This window comes from Hydra vulgaris, chromosome 10, assembly GCF_038396675.1.
Source record: "Hydra vulgaris chromosome 10, alternate assembly HydraT2T_AEP".
Taxonomy (NCBI): domain Eukaryota; kingdom Metazoa; phylum Cnidaria; class Hydrozoa; order Anthoathecata; family Hydridae; genus Hydra; species Hydra vulgaris.
In genome coordinates, this window is record NC_088929.1 from 232,501 (window position 1) to 251,479 (window position 18,979).

At 27.2% G+C, this 18,979-nt stretch overlaps 2 protein-coding genes across 5 annotated transcripts in view; one reads left to right on the forward strand and one right to left on the reverse strand.

Moving 5' to 3' along the window:
• The window catches only part of LOC100204795 (glutathione hydrolase 1 proenzyme), a 72,160-nt gene extending 68,414 nt beyond the window's left edge, over positions 1-3,746 (forward strand). For all 4 annotated transcript variants that reach the window (XM_065807012.1, XM_065807014.1, XM_065807011.1 and 1 more), the window contains 3 exons: positions 2,668-2,861; positions 2,939-3,179; positions 3,336-3,746. In XM_065807012.1, coding sequence (XP_065663084.1) covers positions 2,668-2,861; positions 2,939-3,179; positions 3,336-3,605 — 705 coding nt within the window. In that variant the 3' untranslated portion in view covers positions 3,606-3,746. The remainder of the gene's footprint in view (positions 1-2,667; positions 2,862-2,938; positions 3,180-3,335) is intronic.
• A 722-nt stretch (positions 3,747-4,468) lies between these two features.
• Positions 4,469-18,979, reverse strand: part of LOC100214314 (rabphilin-1) — an 85,235-nt gene continuing 70,724 nt past the window's right edge. The window contains exons 12-16 of the mRNA XM_065807015.1: positions 14,468-14,591; positions 12,003-12,169; positions 11,657-11,738; positions 5,334-5,430; positions 4,469-5,186 (exon numbers count right to left, since the gene is read on the reverse strand). Coding sequence (XP_065663087.1) covers positions 5,059-5,186; positions 5,334-5,430; positions 11,657-11,738; positions 12,003-12,169; positions 14,468-14,591 — 598 coding nt within the window. The 3' untranslated portion in view covers positions 4,469-5,058. The remainder of the gene's footprint in view (positions 5,187-5,333; positions 5,431-11,656; positions 11,739-12,002; positions 12,170-14,467; positions 14,592-18,979) is intronic.

An 18,979-nucleotide genomic window follows, 5' to 3' on the forward strand; every position in this document is an offset into this window, starting at 1 on the left:
ATTATTTGCCCTAAACCATCCAGTAATTTTTTCTAATTCTTAATTCATTTCTACGCACAGTTTGTTTATAATTTTTCCGGAGATAAAAAAGTTGCTTTCATCAGCAAACATTATAGTTGAAATGCTTTTTGATGCCCGATAGAGATCGTTTACATAGATTAAAAAAAGCAAAGGCCCAAGTGTTGAACCCTGAGGAACACCACACTTTAATATAGAAGGATTAGAGAGTTTACTATCTCCATAGTATATAGATAGCACACGTTTGTCTAAGCAGCTTTCTATCCATTTGTTCGTTCTACCCCTTATGCCATACATGTGAAACTTTGATAATAATATTTTGTGGTCGACTGTATCAAAAGCCTTAGAGAAGTCTATGAATACACCTAATGTAACTTCTCCGTTTGTAAAAGAGTTTTTTATTTCATCAACTAGGTGAAGAATTGCGTGTTCAGTTGATGTATTTTTTTGAAAACCTAATTGCTTGGAGTAAATAAAATTATTTTCTTTAAAAAAAGTATATACTCTATTGTGCATAATTCTCTCAAGTATCTTAGAGAAGGTAGAAAGTGTTGATATTGGTCTGTAATTGCCTATTTCACTTGTATCTCCTGATTTAAAAATAGGTTTTGCTTTCGCAGCTTTCAGTTTTTCAGGAAAGATACCTTCCTTTAAGGAGTGTTTAAATATTTTAAATAAAGGAACTTTAAGCTCGTTTTGGCAGTTAATTATAATGTCGCTATTGATATCGCCGAATCCGGTTGCTTTGTTTCTTTTTAGGCTTTTAAAAGCATTGTTAAATTCTAACATGGTTAGTTTTTCTATATTCAATTCATTTTTATTACGATCTAAATAATTATCAAAAGATTTATTTACACTAGGAACTTGGGATGCAAGTTTAGATCCTATATTAACAAAGAAGTTGTTAAACTCATTTGCAATGACGTTTTCATCATCAATTGTTTTGTGGTTGATTTTTATAGTGTTAGGAAAGCACGGTTTGTTAATTTTTGGTTTACCAATAATTTCATTTAATAATAATAAATATTCCTCTATTAAGCTTTATTTTTGTCTTGACAACTGTCAAAATATGCTTTGCTTATAAAATAATTCTCCTTTATTCTAATGTATTCATTTCTTCCCTCAGGCGTTCACTGCTCGTGTTTGACCGTTCGGCGAATTTTATATGCTAAGGTTTTTATATAACTCGGATTTTGAGAAAACTTATTTAAAATTGCATTAAGTACTTAAGTAACAAACAATGTAGTATTCAAGAACTTATAGACAAGCATTTCCTCTAGGATTGTAAAATAATCTAACACACCAGCGGCAAAAATTTATTTTAGACCATCTAAAAGCGTTTTACATATATAACTTGTCTTAGGAACGCTTGGAGCAGCAACTACTCACCTGGCTGAGAAGCATTACTAGAACTTAATTACTAGAACTTTATAATTTTCAAATAAAGTGGCAAAAAACTGGGTTCACAAAGAGATACACATATCCCTAGATACACGAACTTCCAATATAAATATTTTTCTGTTAATTTAGATAAAAAATTATTTAAAATACTTAATTTTTTAAATAAGAAACAAAATCTTATGCAAATAATAGAATTACAAAAAATGGAAACAAAATAATAATAACAAAAAGTTGTAATAAAGCGAGACTATTATACCTCTTTCATAATAATAACATTGATTTGAAAACATCAATAAGAAAATTGAGTATTTTATATTTTGAGTACTTTGAATATTTTATATTTTTATTATAATATTTTATCTTTTATATAACTAATTATTTGATTATAGTATTTTATAATCAGTATAAATGGTCTCTAAGCTTCAACTCATTAATATCAATCAAAATAAAAAGGATAACTGTAAAACTAAAAAAATAACTTATATTTAAAACTATAAGTATATATATGTGAAACAAGCAACGTAGTAAAAAATTATTTTATTTATTTTATCCTTTATTTCTATAGTGATCTTTTTATAAGATCAGAACCATATTTTTTTAAAAAGAACTAAACATTTTCAAAAAAAATATTTAAAAAGTTTAAAATGCTTTCAGTTTCTGTGTTCCGTGAAATTAGCACTCGTGCTTTCTCTATTCCGTGAAACAAATACCCGCAGCACAGTGGTATGAGTTTCGGATCAGAACAAACAGGTCCGATGTTTTAATTATTTATTTTAAGTTTACTTTTTGTTTCTTAATGTTACAACTTTGTATTCACATAATAAAGATTTGTTAATAGTGAATATACAAATAAAAACAAAAAGTTACAAAGTGGTTTCACATAAGCAATAAATAAACTTCACTTTAACACTGTGAAAAAAACACGCGGAAAACTGGAGAAGACCATTTGATCTTCTGCAAGCTGTCCAAGTTTTCTTCTGAAAGTTATCCTTTTTTTAAATAAAAAGTATAGTGACTCCTCTTTCTTAACAATGGTTAAGAAAGAGGAGTGAACTTCCAAGTTAAACGCTCTTCCACTGCGGTAAGTTATAAGACCATAAAGACTTGAAGCACATTACCACGACTTACCGAAACTTTACGAGCATAACTTAAAGCTACAGCAGCGGTGTATAAATGGTATGTAAAAAGAGCGTGAGCGGTGTGTAACACTATTAAATAAAATAAATAAACTTGCCAGTTATTATTTAGGTTACTGATGCTATGCTTAACCAAACCTTTGCAGAAATTTTACGAAAAAGAATTAAAGAGAATGAAACATATTTTAACGAATCTTTTTATGGAGGATATTACGCTCAAAATCAAATGCCGTATGGAACTTCTCATGTATCAGTATTGGCTGAAAATGGCGATGCTGTTGCAGCCACTGATACAATAAATGCTATGTAAGTAAAACTAAAAGTTTTTTTCCCCCCCTGACTTTTATTAACTTCTTAGAAATATCAAACAATCTTTTTTAAAGTTTTGGCGGACTTGTTCGATCAAATAAAACAGGAATTATTTATAACAATGAAATGGACGACTTTTCTTCACCTTCGTTAATGAATAAATGGGGTTATTATCCTTCGAAAGCTAATTATATAAAACCTGGTAAACGCCCTTTGTCGTCGATGAGTCCGATTATTGTAGTAGATTCTTTAGGTGATGTGATTATGGTTGTTGGTGGATCCGGTGGATCAAGGATAATCTCTGGAACAACTTTTGTATGTTTGCTCGAGTTTTTTTTTAACATTTGTATATTAGTTTGGTTTTATTTACGATTTGCTTGTGTTACTCAACTGTTTTTTGATTTAACTTTTGTATTTTAGTGTTTATTATTACAAAATAATTTTCTGAAAAATTTTGAAATCTATTTATAGACATTGTTTCGGAAATTGTTTTTGGACATGGAGTTAGGTGAAGCAATAGTAGAAGAAAGAGTACATACCCACTTGTCACCCAACGAAGTATATATTACGGAAAAATACCCGATCTCTCAGGCTATGCAAGACGGGTTAAAAAAATTAGGTCATAAACTTACAACTTCAACTTTATGGGTAGCAGTGCAAGCAGTTTATCGGAAAGCAGCTGGTGAACAAATTAGCGCAAAGTCTGATCCTCGTAAAGGCGGTTTTCCTGATGGTTACTAGACTTTTATAAATCATGGTTACTAGACTTAGTTTCTTTATTTTAAAAATTAAAAACTGAAATTATCTGATATTTAATTGGTTTTTAAATGTATATATTTAGAATTAATGCTAAAAATCTAGTAAAATACACGTCCAATTCAAGATAAAGTATCCTCGCATAAAAACAATAGAAGTGTATAATTTTTTATTCCTTTTATTAAAATAATAAACACAAATAGGCGGTTATAGTGCCAATTAAAACTTCTGTTTTTAAAAATGTTTACTTTTACCTTATAATTATTTTCTCAGTTTCAATTGTTATAAACAAAGCATATATTTTAATTGCTCAAATTTTAACTAATTACTTATATAAATAATTAAAATTTAATCGCCTAAATTTGACTCTTGTCAATTACTCTTGAAATTTGTCTTTAATCATTATCTCCCTAAATTTGGCTGTATAATTATTTGAAACAAATTTAAAAACATTAAATTTGCAATACTCGATCTGGAAGCCGGGCGAAGACAGATAACAATACGTTGCAGGTTTGATGAATAATAAATTATAATTTTATGGTTTGGCGAAATTAAAAGATTAATAATTGTATTTTGCAGTTGTTCTAGGATTGAGATAAAAAGTTTGAGGCAACAACCTATAATTTGGATTTATGTAGTTGCATATATAACGGAGCTTTTTGAAGATGAGCAGCATAAGTATCATTTAGGTTTTAATTCCAACAACACTACCACCATCATGATGATGATGATCATGATGATGGTAGTAGTGGTATCATACACTTTTAAGAAAAGAAATCACGATTACATTACCTAATATAATAACACAGTGATCTGTAATTAGTAATTACGAGGATCATCAATAAACATAATTTTAAAAATATATTTATTAAAAATAATAACATTTCTAAAATATAAATCAAAAAATAAATTTCATTGAAAAGGCGTAGTTTTTACACAGCATAATTTGACACCTTGACGTCATAATTTAACTACATCATAAGTAAGCTACATCTTTTTTTTTGATATCTTGACGTCATCTTTTAATTTGAGACTTAAAAGTTTTTTGTACACCCTAATGTCAATGGTGTTTATATAACCTGATGTCAATGGTGTTTATATAACCTGATGTCAATGGTATCTATACATCGTGATGTCTTAAAAGTAAATTTCTTCGATTCATTCACCTTTAACTATAAAAAGAAAGCTAAAATTCACTATAATTAGTTCTACAGAATCGGATTAAATCGGATTAAATCCGACCAACGACAATCGGACCAACAATATTCGGACCAATCAGATTCTTTATTACTTTAAAAACGAATACAAAATGATTCTGTAAATGATTTTAAATGCGTAAACCAAAACCATTGAGAAATATTTCTACAAATTTTTGTCCTCCAATTATTTTCCAAACGGTTTAATAAAAAAAATAAGGAATATTATTCAAAATGAATTTTTAGTCTATTGCTGGACAGTCTTCGCTTAGAGTATGCCATTTAATAACTTTTTTATCAGCTGTCTTCAAGGTTTCAAACCAATGTTTTAATGCTTCTGGTGTTGATTGTATTCCAAGAGTGATTCCCCCTAAAAACAAACTTTTGTGTAAATAAAAATGGTGAAGCTGAGCGGGCATTAATCGTTTATAATATATAATAAAAAAAAAAAAAACAGAAAGATAAATTAACATTTTTAATTATCACTCTTTGTCAAAAAATTTAAAATGTTTGAAACCTATGAAGTCGTTTGTTCTTCCGACGTCATGATCCCACACCGTTATATGTAGTGTTCTTTTTGCCAACTCGTGATGAGCAATTTTGTAAGTAAACTCCTAAATTGTATACATACAAATAAATTACAGCCTACTATAATTACACGACCGGGTTTGTTGGTTTTTACAGCAAAAAATTAGGAGGCCAGTTTTATTTGATGTAATAAACCACATCTTTATACAGAAGACTTTGATTTTCTTGTAATATATAATATTTTGATTATTTTTGAACTTCATTATTTTTATTGCGCTTCAAAAAAACTTTTATTTTCATACCTAGAATTCTTAATATAATGCCAAACAAGTGTGCAGTGATATACTGTTGCAGTGGATATTAAAGTAAATCATCAAATACAAATGTGAATCCTCTAAAATTGACTTCAGAACCAACTTTTTATAACAAAGAAAGTAGTGTTTTTACGTTTCCTGATGCTGTAAAAAAACCTGAATTAAGAAAAAAATGGATTAAGTTTGTTAATTGAAAAAATTAGTTTCCTACAGAGCATTCAGGTGTTTGTAGTGAATACTTTGATTCAAAATTTCTAAAGCACGGTGTGAGAATGACTCTTAAATAGTCGTTATTGGATTAAAATCATAAGTAATGAAATTATTTATGATCTTAATCTAATAAATAAATATTGGATTATTATTTGATTATTGAAACTATTGAATTAAGATCATAAATAATTTCATTACTTAACATTTCTTAAAAGATATTCGAAATAATCTTCTCAATTCTAAGTAATTTATACTCCCTGTTTTCCATTTCGATGGACTTGATGATCAGCTTTCAAGATCCTATTTCAGTTACTGTTGGTGAAATATCTTGGCGTCTTCTCCATAAAATTTACAAAAAGGATGAAAAACTTAGAGGTAATTTAACTAAGGCATATAAACTTACATTTCAAACTTTACAACCAGGAACCCAGGAAATGATAAGCAAAGTGTTCTTCTTGCTTTGAATGTTTTTCATGAAAGTCAGCTGCCATTAAAAGTTATTTTCCACAAGATTTATCTGCAGTTGAGCTTTTACACCTTGTTAATAGTTGGTGGTTAATATCGAACTCAAAGTCAAAATATTCAAATAATTATATTGGTTATGTAGTTGTGAGGGAAGATAAAAAACCTGAATTCTTACGTTGTTTTTTCATTAATGAATGGAAAATAATGTAGTTAAAAGCATGTAGAAAGTTTACTCCTACCAAACAAACAGCAAATGTTATGATAAAAACATTTAAAAGTTTTGCTGATTTGTGCGATGATTCACTTAATGAAGGTTACACTTACATTTTAACAAGTCATTTCCTAAGTGACCCTCTAGAACGTAGATTTTCAAAATAAAGACAAATGGGTGGAGGTTGTTTTCTTGTTGGTTTACATGAAGTTGAATCTTCTGAGAAGATTCTTCAAATTAAATCTCTAATGAAAGAAGATATAAATTACTGGGAGCTAAATCTTAAATCAGAGTCCAGTCGAGACCTTTTATGTGAAATTGATTTTGAAAATGATTTTCAAGAGATTGATTTAGATGAGGGTAGCAAGGAGGTGGCAACCTACATTGCAATATTTGTTATGAAAAAAGTCTTTAAAAAATTTGTTTGCTCTGAATGTGAAGCTTTATCAAATCATAAAAAGGTCACCATTTGTATTGAGTTTGCTCTCTAGAAGAGGGCTTCAATTACCTGGGAAATATCTTGCATCGCATATATATCATTGCTTTACTAAACTAGATTCAGCTCAAGAAATTTATTTTTAAATGCTGATAATATCAGATATGCTGCAAGAAAGCTCCTAAATCTTGGAGGAGAAGCAATCTTCATGTTTCCTCAGCATTTTAAAAATGTTAAAATATTTATTAATAATATAATTATAAACATATACTTTAACAACAAACAAATGATTATCAGTGGTGGAAAAAGAAAAGATGAGATTGTTGCTTTTAAATCCAAAAGAACCAAAAGAAAAAATAATGATTAATCTATTTGTTGTTGTTAATTTCACAGTATTTTGTAATTTTATTGTGATTTTATGAATGTTTACATTACTTTAAATAAAAAAGAATTTTAAACTATTGTTTATTTATCTAAATAACTTCTATTTTTATTATTGCAGCGTTTTCTATATAAAATTCAATAATTAAAAAAAAAACAAAAAAAACTGGCCCCCTAATTTTTTGCTGTAAAAACCAACTAACCTGGCCAAGTAATAATAGTATAGTAAATAAATAAATATAACAAAAGTTAAGTAAGCAAAATCATTTTGAAATTCAAAATGTTGTTTATCAGAGAGGGACAAATACTTGCTTATCAAAAATCAATGTACGAATTTTCATTAAAAATATTTGTGTACAAATAGTTTAAACGAATAACTTTAACGAATGTTTTATTGTCATGTTATAATATAACTGTAACCGCTATTTAACTGTAAATTACAAATCTAAATATAATTTGTTGTAACTATCAATAATATCACTAATTATTACAATCACTTATTTGTAACATAAAAGTAATGTTTTCTTTTTTAAACTTTTGATCTTTAGTGTTTTAAACAATTACCACAACTAATGAAACTTTTACAACTTTACTTTTAATTAAACAAATATAGTTTATATTATAAAATATATTAGTTTATTATATACATAGTTTTTATATTTATTTAGGGGCATAATGTCAGTTTCCATGGATCTGTATTTTCTTTACAACGTGTAACTTTAATTTTGTTCTAATAAACTTTATCTAAACAATCACCAAAAAATCAACTAAAAATCAACTAAAAAATCACCAAAAATCAACTAAAAAAGTTTTGAAAGCGAAAAGTTACATGGTACATGTTACTTTAATAAAAAGTTAACCTTACAGGTTAGTTTTTTGTTTTAATTTATTGTTTTGAATAAAAAAAATTGTTAGTTTACAACAAAATGTTAGAATTAATTAAATATTGATTTAATGTTTAACTATTTTTTACTATATATTCGTTTTACGAAATATTACTTGTTTTAACGAATATTACTTGTCCTAACGAATATAACTTGTTGTTTCAAATATTATTCAGTCTTAGCAACTATTATTGGTTCCTAAAAAAATATTTGTTTAAACTAATATTTACAAAAATTTTTATTTATAATTCTAAATGTACATTATTTATTTTATTTTTAATTCTAAATGTACATTCACAAATATTTTTTTTTAAGGTGTAGGCTGCCTTTTTTGAAAGCTATCATTATTTCATCCTCTTAACGCCCAAAAAAGTCTTGCATATAATAAATGCAACAAAGATTTTGTTGATAAAGAGTGTACAGGTTTTTTTATTCATCTAAAGGGGTAGCAGAATGTTATTTTATCTTACTCTCAACCAATAACACCTACTAGTAAATCAATATTTGCAGAAACTTAATAATAATAATGTAAAAATAGTTACATCAGTGACTAAGTAGGCTTTAAGGATCCACTGATAGTGAATATTTTCATAAAACAATTACGCAAGTAACAAAGAAAAAGTATAAACTTGTTACACTAAAATCACAGAACATAATTCCTAAACAATATGAATTCATCAATGACCATGTCAACAAAATTATTGACAATGAGAGGATTGACCATGACAGCTGCGTCTTTATTAAGGTCATCTGAACTTCCAATAATTTTGTTTTCCCATCTCTTGCTTTTGATTTAATTACAATGCTTTGTAAAGTTATGGTGGAATGGCCACAGTTGACAAAACTAAAGTCATTACAGGAATCTTTGAATGTCTATATCCAATAAAATTTAGAGAGTTTTAGTTTCAGATAAAGACCCAACAATCAACTTGGTGTTATTGAACAACTGCAACAATCAACTTATTGAAAATAATTTGTGGAAAAGAATAAATAGAGTTAAAACAATAGATTTTTTTAATGATGTTGTTTAAAATTGTTTATTTTGAACAATACTCACTTAAAAAACAACCAATTTTAATTTAATACTATGTCATCATAATTAGCATAATAAGCATAATCAGCATAATAAGCGTAACCAGTGTAATCAACTTTTGCATATCCAACTCAGTATATATCCACTCTTTTCTTGTCAAAACCGAGAATTCGACGTTTTTGTATTTTTTAGAAAAAATTGTTTAAAATGTTATTATACAATAAAACAACAAAATTCTACAATTTTCATTGTCATAATTTAGAGAGACATTGAAATTATAAAAATATAAAACTTTGTTTTAAAAATTAAATACTTATTGAACTTTATTATTTTTGAATAAATATTATTAAATTATAAATCAGAAAGTTTAATGACTTTAATGAAAGTTCAATGACTTTGAAGAAAGATAGAATTTAAAAAAATACTTTTTGTGAAATACTTTATCATATGAACTATAAATAATTGTAGCGCACATGATAAAGCTTTTATATTATATAAAATTATTTAATAAAAACTGATAAAAGCATAAAATCACTTAATTGACATAAAGATGTTTAAAAGGTTTCACCCATCGAAATAATCAAATGGCGACAGGAAGATGCAGGGCATAAATATTTCTTTTTTTTTTATCCCACTTCACCCCAATGTAAAAACTTTTTTAAGGTACATTTCAAAATTAAGGTTTCTAGCGTACCGAGGGAAACAAAGCAATTTCTGCTAAATAGAGAGGAAGAAATTTAATTGTTGATATTAAATAACAGTATTTAGGCAGCACTCCTAATTAGAAATTTCAGGCTGTCCCACTTCTCCCGCGTCCCACTTCTCCCCACTCTCCCCTGCCCCAAAATTATACAACTGCTGTATGAATTGTTTATTAAGTTAGTATAAAACAACTCGTTTCTTTAAAGCTTTTCTTTTAAGCTTTTAAAACTTTGTAAACTTATATTATACAAAATTATTGAACAATTGCAACAACCAACTTGGTGCAATTGAGCAAAGACAACAATCAACTTATTGAAAATAATTTATTAAAACAATAAATTTTTTTTAGATGTGTCAAGAATATAACTATAGCTATTACATTTCAATATTTCCCTGATTTCGGTCAAAGAGTACCCGAGTATTCAATGACACATTTGCTTGATCCAAGTCAAAAGGAAGCAATTATCTTTGCACTTGATGAGAAAAGATGCAAAAATGTGAAGGATACTGCTAACCAAGCCTTAAGGGATATGCGCCAAGGAGATACAAGTGAGCCCTACCAGTATTTAAAACTTTACACAACTAATGGATGAAAAAGGTTTAAACAGTGCTGTAAATAGCTATATGAAAAAATAAAAATAATAACTAAAAAAAATTGTTTGCTAACTGATGCAAGGTGCAAGGTCAAATGATATGTTGATAAAGGAGTTGCAAACAAACACTGGCGTCATTGAATCTTAGAATAGTAACCATATAAGAATCAGCAGACTAGCAAGAATGATCTTGTGCATCTCTATAGCATCTCTATAGCATCTCTATAGCATCAGTTACCTCTGAATGACAAAATCAGCGACCTCAAAACAAGTATTTTCAATTATTTGTAATATTTTATCAGAATAAAGAACTAATATTAACATTGACAATATTTAAAATGATGGTTTTTATGAAGGAAAACATAAACAAGTTGGAAAACATCACCTGACCTTGATATGATGTAGATAAAGGTAAAAAAAAATAAATATAAAAAACATAAAAAAAAACATTTAAAAAACTGCATCATTAACATCAAGGCATCAAGGATAGAATTAGCAAAGTGACTTAGCTTAATTTATAACATTGTAGATAAAATTACAACTAAAAGAAAACTATTTAAGTAAAAATAATTTTTTTGGGGTAATTTTTAAAAAATAGGTAATGTGTGCTTATTAATTATTTGCCCTTCTAATCATGATTTAAAACTCTATAATAAACAAAAACAATGTAAACAAGTTATTGTTCTACAATCACAACAAAATTTGATCAAATTGATTCAGATGCAATTTAAAGGGCAGTCTGCTGCTTTCACAACTGTTGTTGTCACATCTGCTGTTACCGGTTGTTTTTTTTTTAAATGGTTTTTACTCTTTTTAGATTAAAGTATATAAATATTATTTTTAAATTGTATTTTTTTAATCAAAAATAATATAAATTATTAATTGTATTGCATTTATTATGTTTATCCTACCATTTTTAATTATTATTATTAAACAATAATAATAATTAAAAAAAAAAGCAATTCATTTTGAATTCTAACCAAGTTTTACAAAGTTATTTAACATTTATGTAAAAAAATATTTCAAAAACTTCAACTAAATAAAGAAAAAAAGTTTAGAAATTGAATTAAGAAAAGTTAAAACCTCGTTAAACTCAGGATTCAGTGTCTTCTTTTTTATTGCTGTTTTTTGCTTAGTATGTTTTTGAGGGTCAGGAAGAAGATAACTAAATAAAAATTAGTAAAATAATTAAAACATATTGCAAATGGTAGAAATATAAATAACAAATAATATAATTACTAATAAAATGATGTAAATTAAACAATTAATTTTACAACTGAATAACTTATTTTCTATAATTTATAATACTATAATGACTGATATACTACTGTTACTTACCTTATACTACTACTGTTGCATATAAATCAATTTATTTTATAAAAGTAATTAAAAAGTTATGTACTTTAAAATAAAAAATAGAAAGTGTTACCATTTAACAAAAGGGTCAGAATAGCCATTTGAGTCATGAGCTTTGAGTCCAGCACACCGAATAATTCCAACAACTAATTTTTCTTGTTTTGACAAATAATGCAAAGCTAATTCAATGCGACCAGGATTATTTGAACTGATGTGTGATTCCAAGTATAATGGATTACTCTACCCAAACAAAATGTTATGAAAAATATTTATTCTAAATAAGTTATTTTGAAGTAATTATTTTAACAATTAATTATTATTAGACTATATTAAAGTTTTTAATAAATAATTATTATTAAACTATTTTAAAGTAATTAAAAATACTCAAAACTAAAAACAAATAACACAAAATAAGAAATTTAATTATACTCAAAAGTTGTTAAACCAAAATTAAAAATACCCCAAAAAAAAACTATTTTTAAAATATTTAAAAGAACCTGATTCTGAATAGGCAAGCACTTTATCAGGTTCTGTTAAGTAAAATTCAATCAAATTTTACAAAAACATAAAGCTATACATATAAATACTTATACATTTTTCTAATTTAATAAAAGGCAGCGCAAAATTAGGTAAAACCAAGCTAAATTTAAAAAATAAATATAAATAATGAAAAAAAAAAATTGCTTTTAAAGTTAAAGATCAAGAAGTTGACAGAAGAAAAAAAAGAAAAAGAAGAACTGTTGACAGAAGACTTTGTAAGTTGAAACATGTAAAAAATTAAATTTTGTAAGAAGAAGTTGTAAATTGAAAACATGAAGAAGAAGGAGAGTTCTAAAGCATTGATGTGCAAGAAACAAAATAGAAAAACAAATGTTTTTAGAGCATGAAATGAAGATACACAAAATGGATGCACCTTTGTTAAATGAGTCAAGCAAGAATGATTTTTGGTTACTGGAACTAAAGATGATAGTTTGTTTAAGCAGCAACCATTACAGCATTTTCAGAAAAGAGAAACAGATGCAAACTTATGACGATGGAAGAATAGCTCAAGCTTGGCAGACAGTAGAGGTCCAACTAACATTTACAATGCATTTTTGGACCTTGTCAAGAAGAAAAAGAGTATCATTATAAAAGCAAGTCAACAATATACCATAAAAAAAAGAATAAAAAATTTGTAGAGGTATATAGATGATGAAACTTGTTGATTCAATAACTGATTGGACAATAGTTTGAAGAGTCAGAGTATTCTCTAAAATGTTTTAAAACTTGGAAGCACAGATGTTATTTACTAAAACTTGGAAGTACAGATGTTATTTACTAAAACTTGGAAGTGCAGATGTTATTTACTTTAACTCGGAAGTACAGATGTTATTTTCCAGCTACCAGTAAAAAAAGATTCAGTCAAGCACTTATTAAATAATTTAGGAAAAATTGAAGAGAGTTCTGGAAAACAATTTTGTAAGACTTTGACAGGAAATTTGTCTGGACCACAAGCCGTAGAAGAGTTTAATGTAGATATGGCTTTAATAATGAAAGCCAGAGTGATTTGGATGTCTAACAATGGGTTAACCTGTTTAACTGGAATGACAGGAAGAGTGTGACCATTTGATTCGAGATTTTAAGAAACTATATTTCTGAGAGAGTTAACAAAATTGGACCCATGTATTAAAGATGGAATGTTGACTAACCTTTGTTAATGACTCAGATGAAGATTTTCAAAAAAATCTCTAGAACCTAACTTCTGAGATAAAATATGAGATTTAGTGAACAGAGAATATTGGGGTCTAATGTCAGAAAACACCTTTTTACATTGATCTCTTGCAATAATATTAAGAAATTTGTTCTCAGAAAATTTGTTCTAGTGAAAAAAATTAAAAATGGGTAACAATTACAAATAGAAGATGCACAAGAAGGTGACACTGGGTTCCTTATGCAACTTTGACAATGCATGCTACAAGCACTAACAGAAACACTCTCTATATGCAATATAGTTCTATTAATACTCTGACATTTTACAGCTTTTACATGTGTGTGTGTATATATATATATATATATATATATATATATATATATATATATAGAGAGAGAGAGAGAGAGAGAGAGAGAGAGAGGGAGAGAGAGAGAGAGAGTTGAGGAGACAAAAACAAGATAACTTACAGTTTTAGATTTTTTATTAAAATTAGCGAAACATAAAATTTATAAAACAGTGTCTAAGTACTTGAATTATTTTATTTTTTGTTTAAAATTGTTGCACTAATATTCATCATTTTATAAACATTTTTTAAAAATTATCAACATTTTAATGTTTTAATAATTTTTGTAAAATTTAAAATTTTTTTTGTATATTGATACATAAAAAATTAAACTTTAAATTATAGTAAAACAATTGTAAAACCTTTACAAAATTTGTACTGATAAAAGTACATATAATTTGTACTAAAAAAAAAAAATGATAAAATAATGACAGTGAATTAACACTATTTTTTATACTAATATCAAGTTACATTCTGATGAAACATTTTTACATTACACACTTACATTGTTTCTAACATCCAATATTCTTCGAAACTGTTGTACAGGTTGCATACTTAGGTTCTTTAAAGGAATGGATGTTTCACCTATAACTGTGCTATGTCGAGACTTTTCATCCATTACAGATAGCCTAGCAATAATTTAAAAATTTTCAAAAAGAATTATATATATATATATATATATATATATATATATATATATATATATATATATATATATATATATATATATATATATATATATATATAACAAAACAATGAATTCCTTTCAATTTGTTAAAATAAAGTTTAAACACGCTTTGATAAGAAAACTCGGAACACTTGTTTATTGAGAAATTTTTTATTGGATTCTTTTGCATTTTTATTACTTCACAACCTGTTAGCATTAGGATACTACATTTGGGTCTTTATTCTTATTTTACTTTGAATGAAAACCGCAATTACAATTTGATTTAAAATTCAGCAATTTTCAACTGATTGACCTTTGTCAAAATATCATATTTTCATGAGTAAAAGCTCTTTTGCCATAAACAAAATGGCAAGTCTTTGGAATGCATAAAATAACATTGAGCAATACAGAAATTGGCACATGTTTAAATATTTCTGAATTCAGCATTAATACAACAATAAAAAATTACTTATCAACTGGTAGTGTCAATGAGAAACCTCGTATTAGGTGTTCGAAAAAACTGACAGCACCCGATGAAAACATGCTTTACACACCAAGCAGACGCAACCCAAAAGCAGGAGTATTAGCTTTAAGTGCAGAAATCAATAGTTTGCTGGTAGACAGTTAGTCAAAAAACAATAAGTAAGTTATCACACAAGTAAAAACTAAATTTGTTTCATGATGTAAGAAAGCCTTTGTTGGCATTAGCCAATCGCCAAAGAAGAAAAAAATGGTTATTCAGTGGAACAATGGAAAATGATTATCTTTAGCAATGAGTCTAATTTCAAAATTATTAACAGAAAAATATAGATTTGCTCATCGCAAAAAATATGGAAAAATAGTTAAAGCAACACCTATTAAGCCATATTGAAAAAGGTGGAGGTTCCGTCGGCATAAGGGAATGTATATCAGGCTCAGATCTTGGCTGTCATAAAATATACAAAAGAAGATTATTAAAACAATATGTTTTAATCTTCTTTTGTATATTTTATGAAATTTTTTTTGTATATTATTGTGACATTTTAGAAAATGCACTTATCCTTAGTCACGATTTGTTCCAGGCTGATCAAAAATGGTTATTTCAACAAGACAATGCTCCACAGCCATACAGCACATTCAATCACTGATTACTTTCTTGAAAGTAATATTCAACTCTTGCCTCAGCCAGCATGATCGCCAATCCAATTAAAATTTATGGAGCTAGCTGGATTATCAACTAACAAAAAAGCAAATAACTAGTCACGAATTGCTCAAACAAGAACTGACCAAAATGTGGCTGAAAATACCAATCAAGATGATAGAAAACTTAATTGAATCAATGCCATGGTGAATACAAGCATGTATTAAAAACAATAGAGTCATATCCCGTATTAATATATTTCAATTTTAAAAAATTGTAGGCGCGTTTAAACTTTACTGCATTTTTTTCTTAGTAATTTTTTGATTACTTAAGTTTAATATTTAATTTCAAAAAAATTTTTTTTTTCCTTTTCTTAATTAATAATCACCTAAAATAAAAAATAAAAAAAACTCTGCCTTGTGATTTCTCTTTGGACCACTCTAAACTTACCTTTAATCTCGAAAAAACAGGAGCGTTTTAACTTTTTGTGTAAGGTGTATATATACATACACAAATTTAAAATGATGTAACAGGAGCTTGGTAGATATAGCATGTCTAACTACATTAATAATTAATTTTTGCAGCTAAAAAAGAGGAAAGATATTAGAAGAGTCAGCCAAATATGACTTAAGTATTCTGCATAAGAACAGATAAAAATTGAACAAATAAAATTTGAAAAAATTGAAAAATTGAAACACTAGAGATTAGAATCAGAAAAAAAGAGGCAGGCAAAATAAAGGCAAACTTAGCAGATGATAACTTAGGTATGGATTGTATATATTTTGTATAACCTTATACAAAAAGTTTTCATGAGAAATTAAAAGTGAAAAATAGTCTTCTCATCCCAATAGTTCAATCATCAATGTATCAATATTATTACAACAACAAAACAAAACAAAAGATTTTAATCTTCGTAACCACAGAAAGTCATATGAAATGAGCTTATAGAGAATATGAAATCATATGAAATCATATCATATGAAATCAGTTTATAGAGAATACCAAGCATTATAGAAAGCTTTTAAAATGTCAAAAGCAATCAAAAATTTTTTTAGGAAAGTTTTTAACAAATAGTTGTCTTATAATTGACACAAGTACATCAGTGAGATTTATTATTGAGCAAATATATTTTCAAACTTTTTAATCACACAACTAAAGACTTTCCTAAAGTTTCTAGAACTTAACTTCTGAAATAAAATATAAGACTTAATAATGAAACTTAATGAATAGAGACTTAACTTGAAATTAATGGGGAGGAAAAAATGTGTACCTGAATCTAAAAGACTGCACAGAAGGTACAATTTACAGCAGAGAGACAGAGAGACTGCCCAGTAGGCTTACAGCAGAAAGACAAAAACATCAGCCTAAGAACCATAACAAAAAAAATGGCTGAGACCATTTTTTTTGTTATGGTTTTATTTTTATTACTACCTTATTTTTATTACTACCTTAAAGCTTAATCAGCTTTAAGGTAGTAATAAAAAGTGATGATATAATAGATAGTAGTTACAAAACTGGTGACATGGAAAATCTGATGTAGAAGTTGTATAAGAAGTTTTGGTAAGATCTAAGTTAGATCTTGAGAAAGGTAAAAAATTCTGAATCAATTCTGAAGAAATTTGAGCTGTGTCAGCATAGTCAAAGACACTAGAGATAAGCCACTAAGTACGATGAACATTTAATTCACTAAAATTACCAAATTTGGCAGATGGATAAAAACTTGATCGAAAATAGCATTGAAAAATTCTTGGAAAAAATAAAAAGGTGATTGAGTGAAGTTGTTGCTAAACTATAGCACACATAGTTAAATGATTCAAAACTTGATTTCACAACAAATAGGTGAATGGGTATGTACGTGTATGCCCAAGCCAAGCATGTTACTATCAAAGACTGCAAAGAAGGTAATTGTCATCAACACTGAATTAAAAAGATAAAACAGTAAAACTAAATATAATCTTACAAAGAAAGAACATGTTTTTTAAACATAAAAAAAAGGTCAGTCCCATTGAATTGATATTAGGTTATACAATTTTAGCGGTTAGGGAGTCACAGGATTTTGGTGAAATACATTTGATCAAATACAAATATATTAATTATAGATTTCCAAATACAAACATATATTCAATCAGCATTTTCAAAATACAAATTCAAATATAAATATATGTAATCAGTATTTTCCAGATACAAACATTTGTATTTTAGGCAAAAAAAAAAATATATATATAAAGATTTTATCAAGACAAGAGTGATAAAATGGTCTATTATTTAGAAGAATGAAAACAAGTTTTGTAACAAATACCCTTTAAAAACAAATTTTCAATTTACTTTACTGTTAAAAAAATTTAAAACAACAAACCTTTTGGTATTTCTTTAAAAAACACAGGTTAACCTAGTTTATGGAACTGCAAATACCTTTCAATCAAATACAAATACAAATACTTTAGAAATTTTTTCATCAAATACACAATTAATACAAATACGCAAAATTAGCTCAATTTTACTAAATACAAATACAAATTCAAATACAAATACATATTTGACCCCAATCTATTGAGGCAGACAGTCACTTTTTCACATTCTTTTTTAAGAAAAAATGTTTAGGGTTTGGAGCCAAAACAATTTTAACTGTTGTTTTGAATTTTAAACAATGGTCAGCCCATCTAAGTTGTTTTTGAGGAAATGGTCAGCCTCCAACAAACTAAAAGTTGAACAAGTTTATAAGCACTACTAAATTACTCTCTGTTCAGTTATTTATAAAAATAAAGAGAAACTTTAAATCTAATATGAGCTAGAAATACATCCCAGTTTTATTAAAAGATTCATATTTGTCTTTTAAAAGTTATTTTAAATAAACCAAAGAAAAACAATTTTAAAAATCATTTTTAGTCCCAGTAAGATCCTTAATTTTCCTTTTTATATTTTCTTGACAGTAAATTAATTTGTAATTTGTTTCTCTGCACAGCAGCCTTGTTTGCCACAATTGGTGTTTTGGATTTAAAGAGTTAAAAAAGGGTGGCAACTAAAAAAGTAGCCTCCTCAACTGTAGTGGTTCTCTTGGTCTTGGGGAGGTCAATAAAAAAAAAGCAAAAAGAAATTCCTGAATACAATTTTCTTATCTCTTTTTATCTAGAAGTTCCAAGCTCAATCTTTTTCTCCACGTTTGTATATTGGAGTTTAGAGTGAAGAGAGAGGTTGGGTAGAGAGAGGTTGGATAGAGAGAGTTTAGGTGA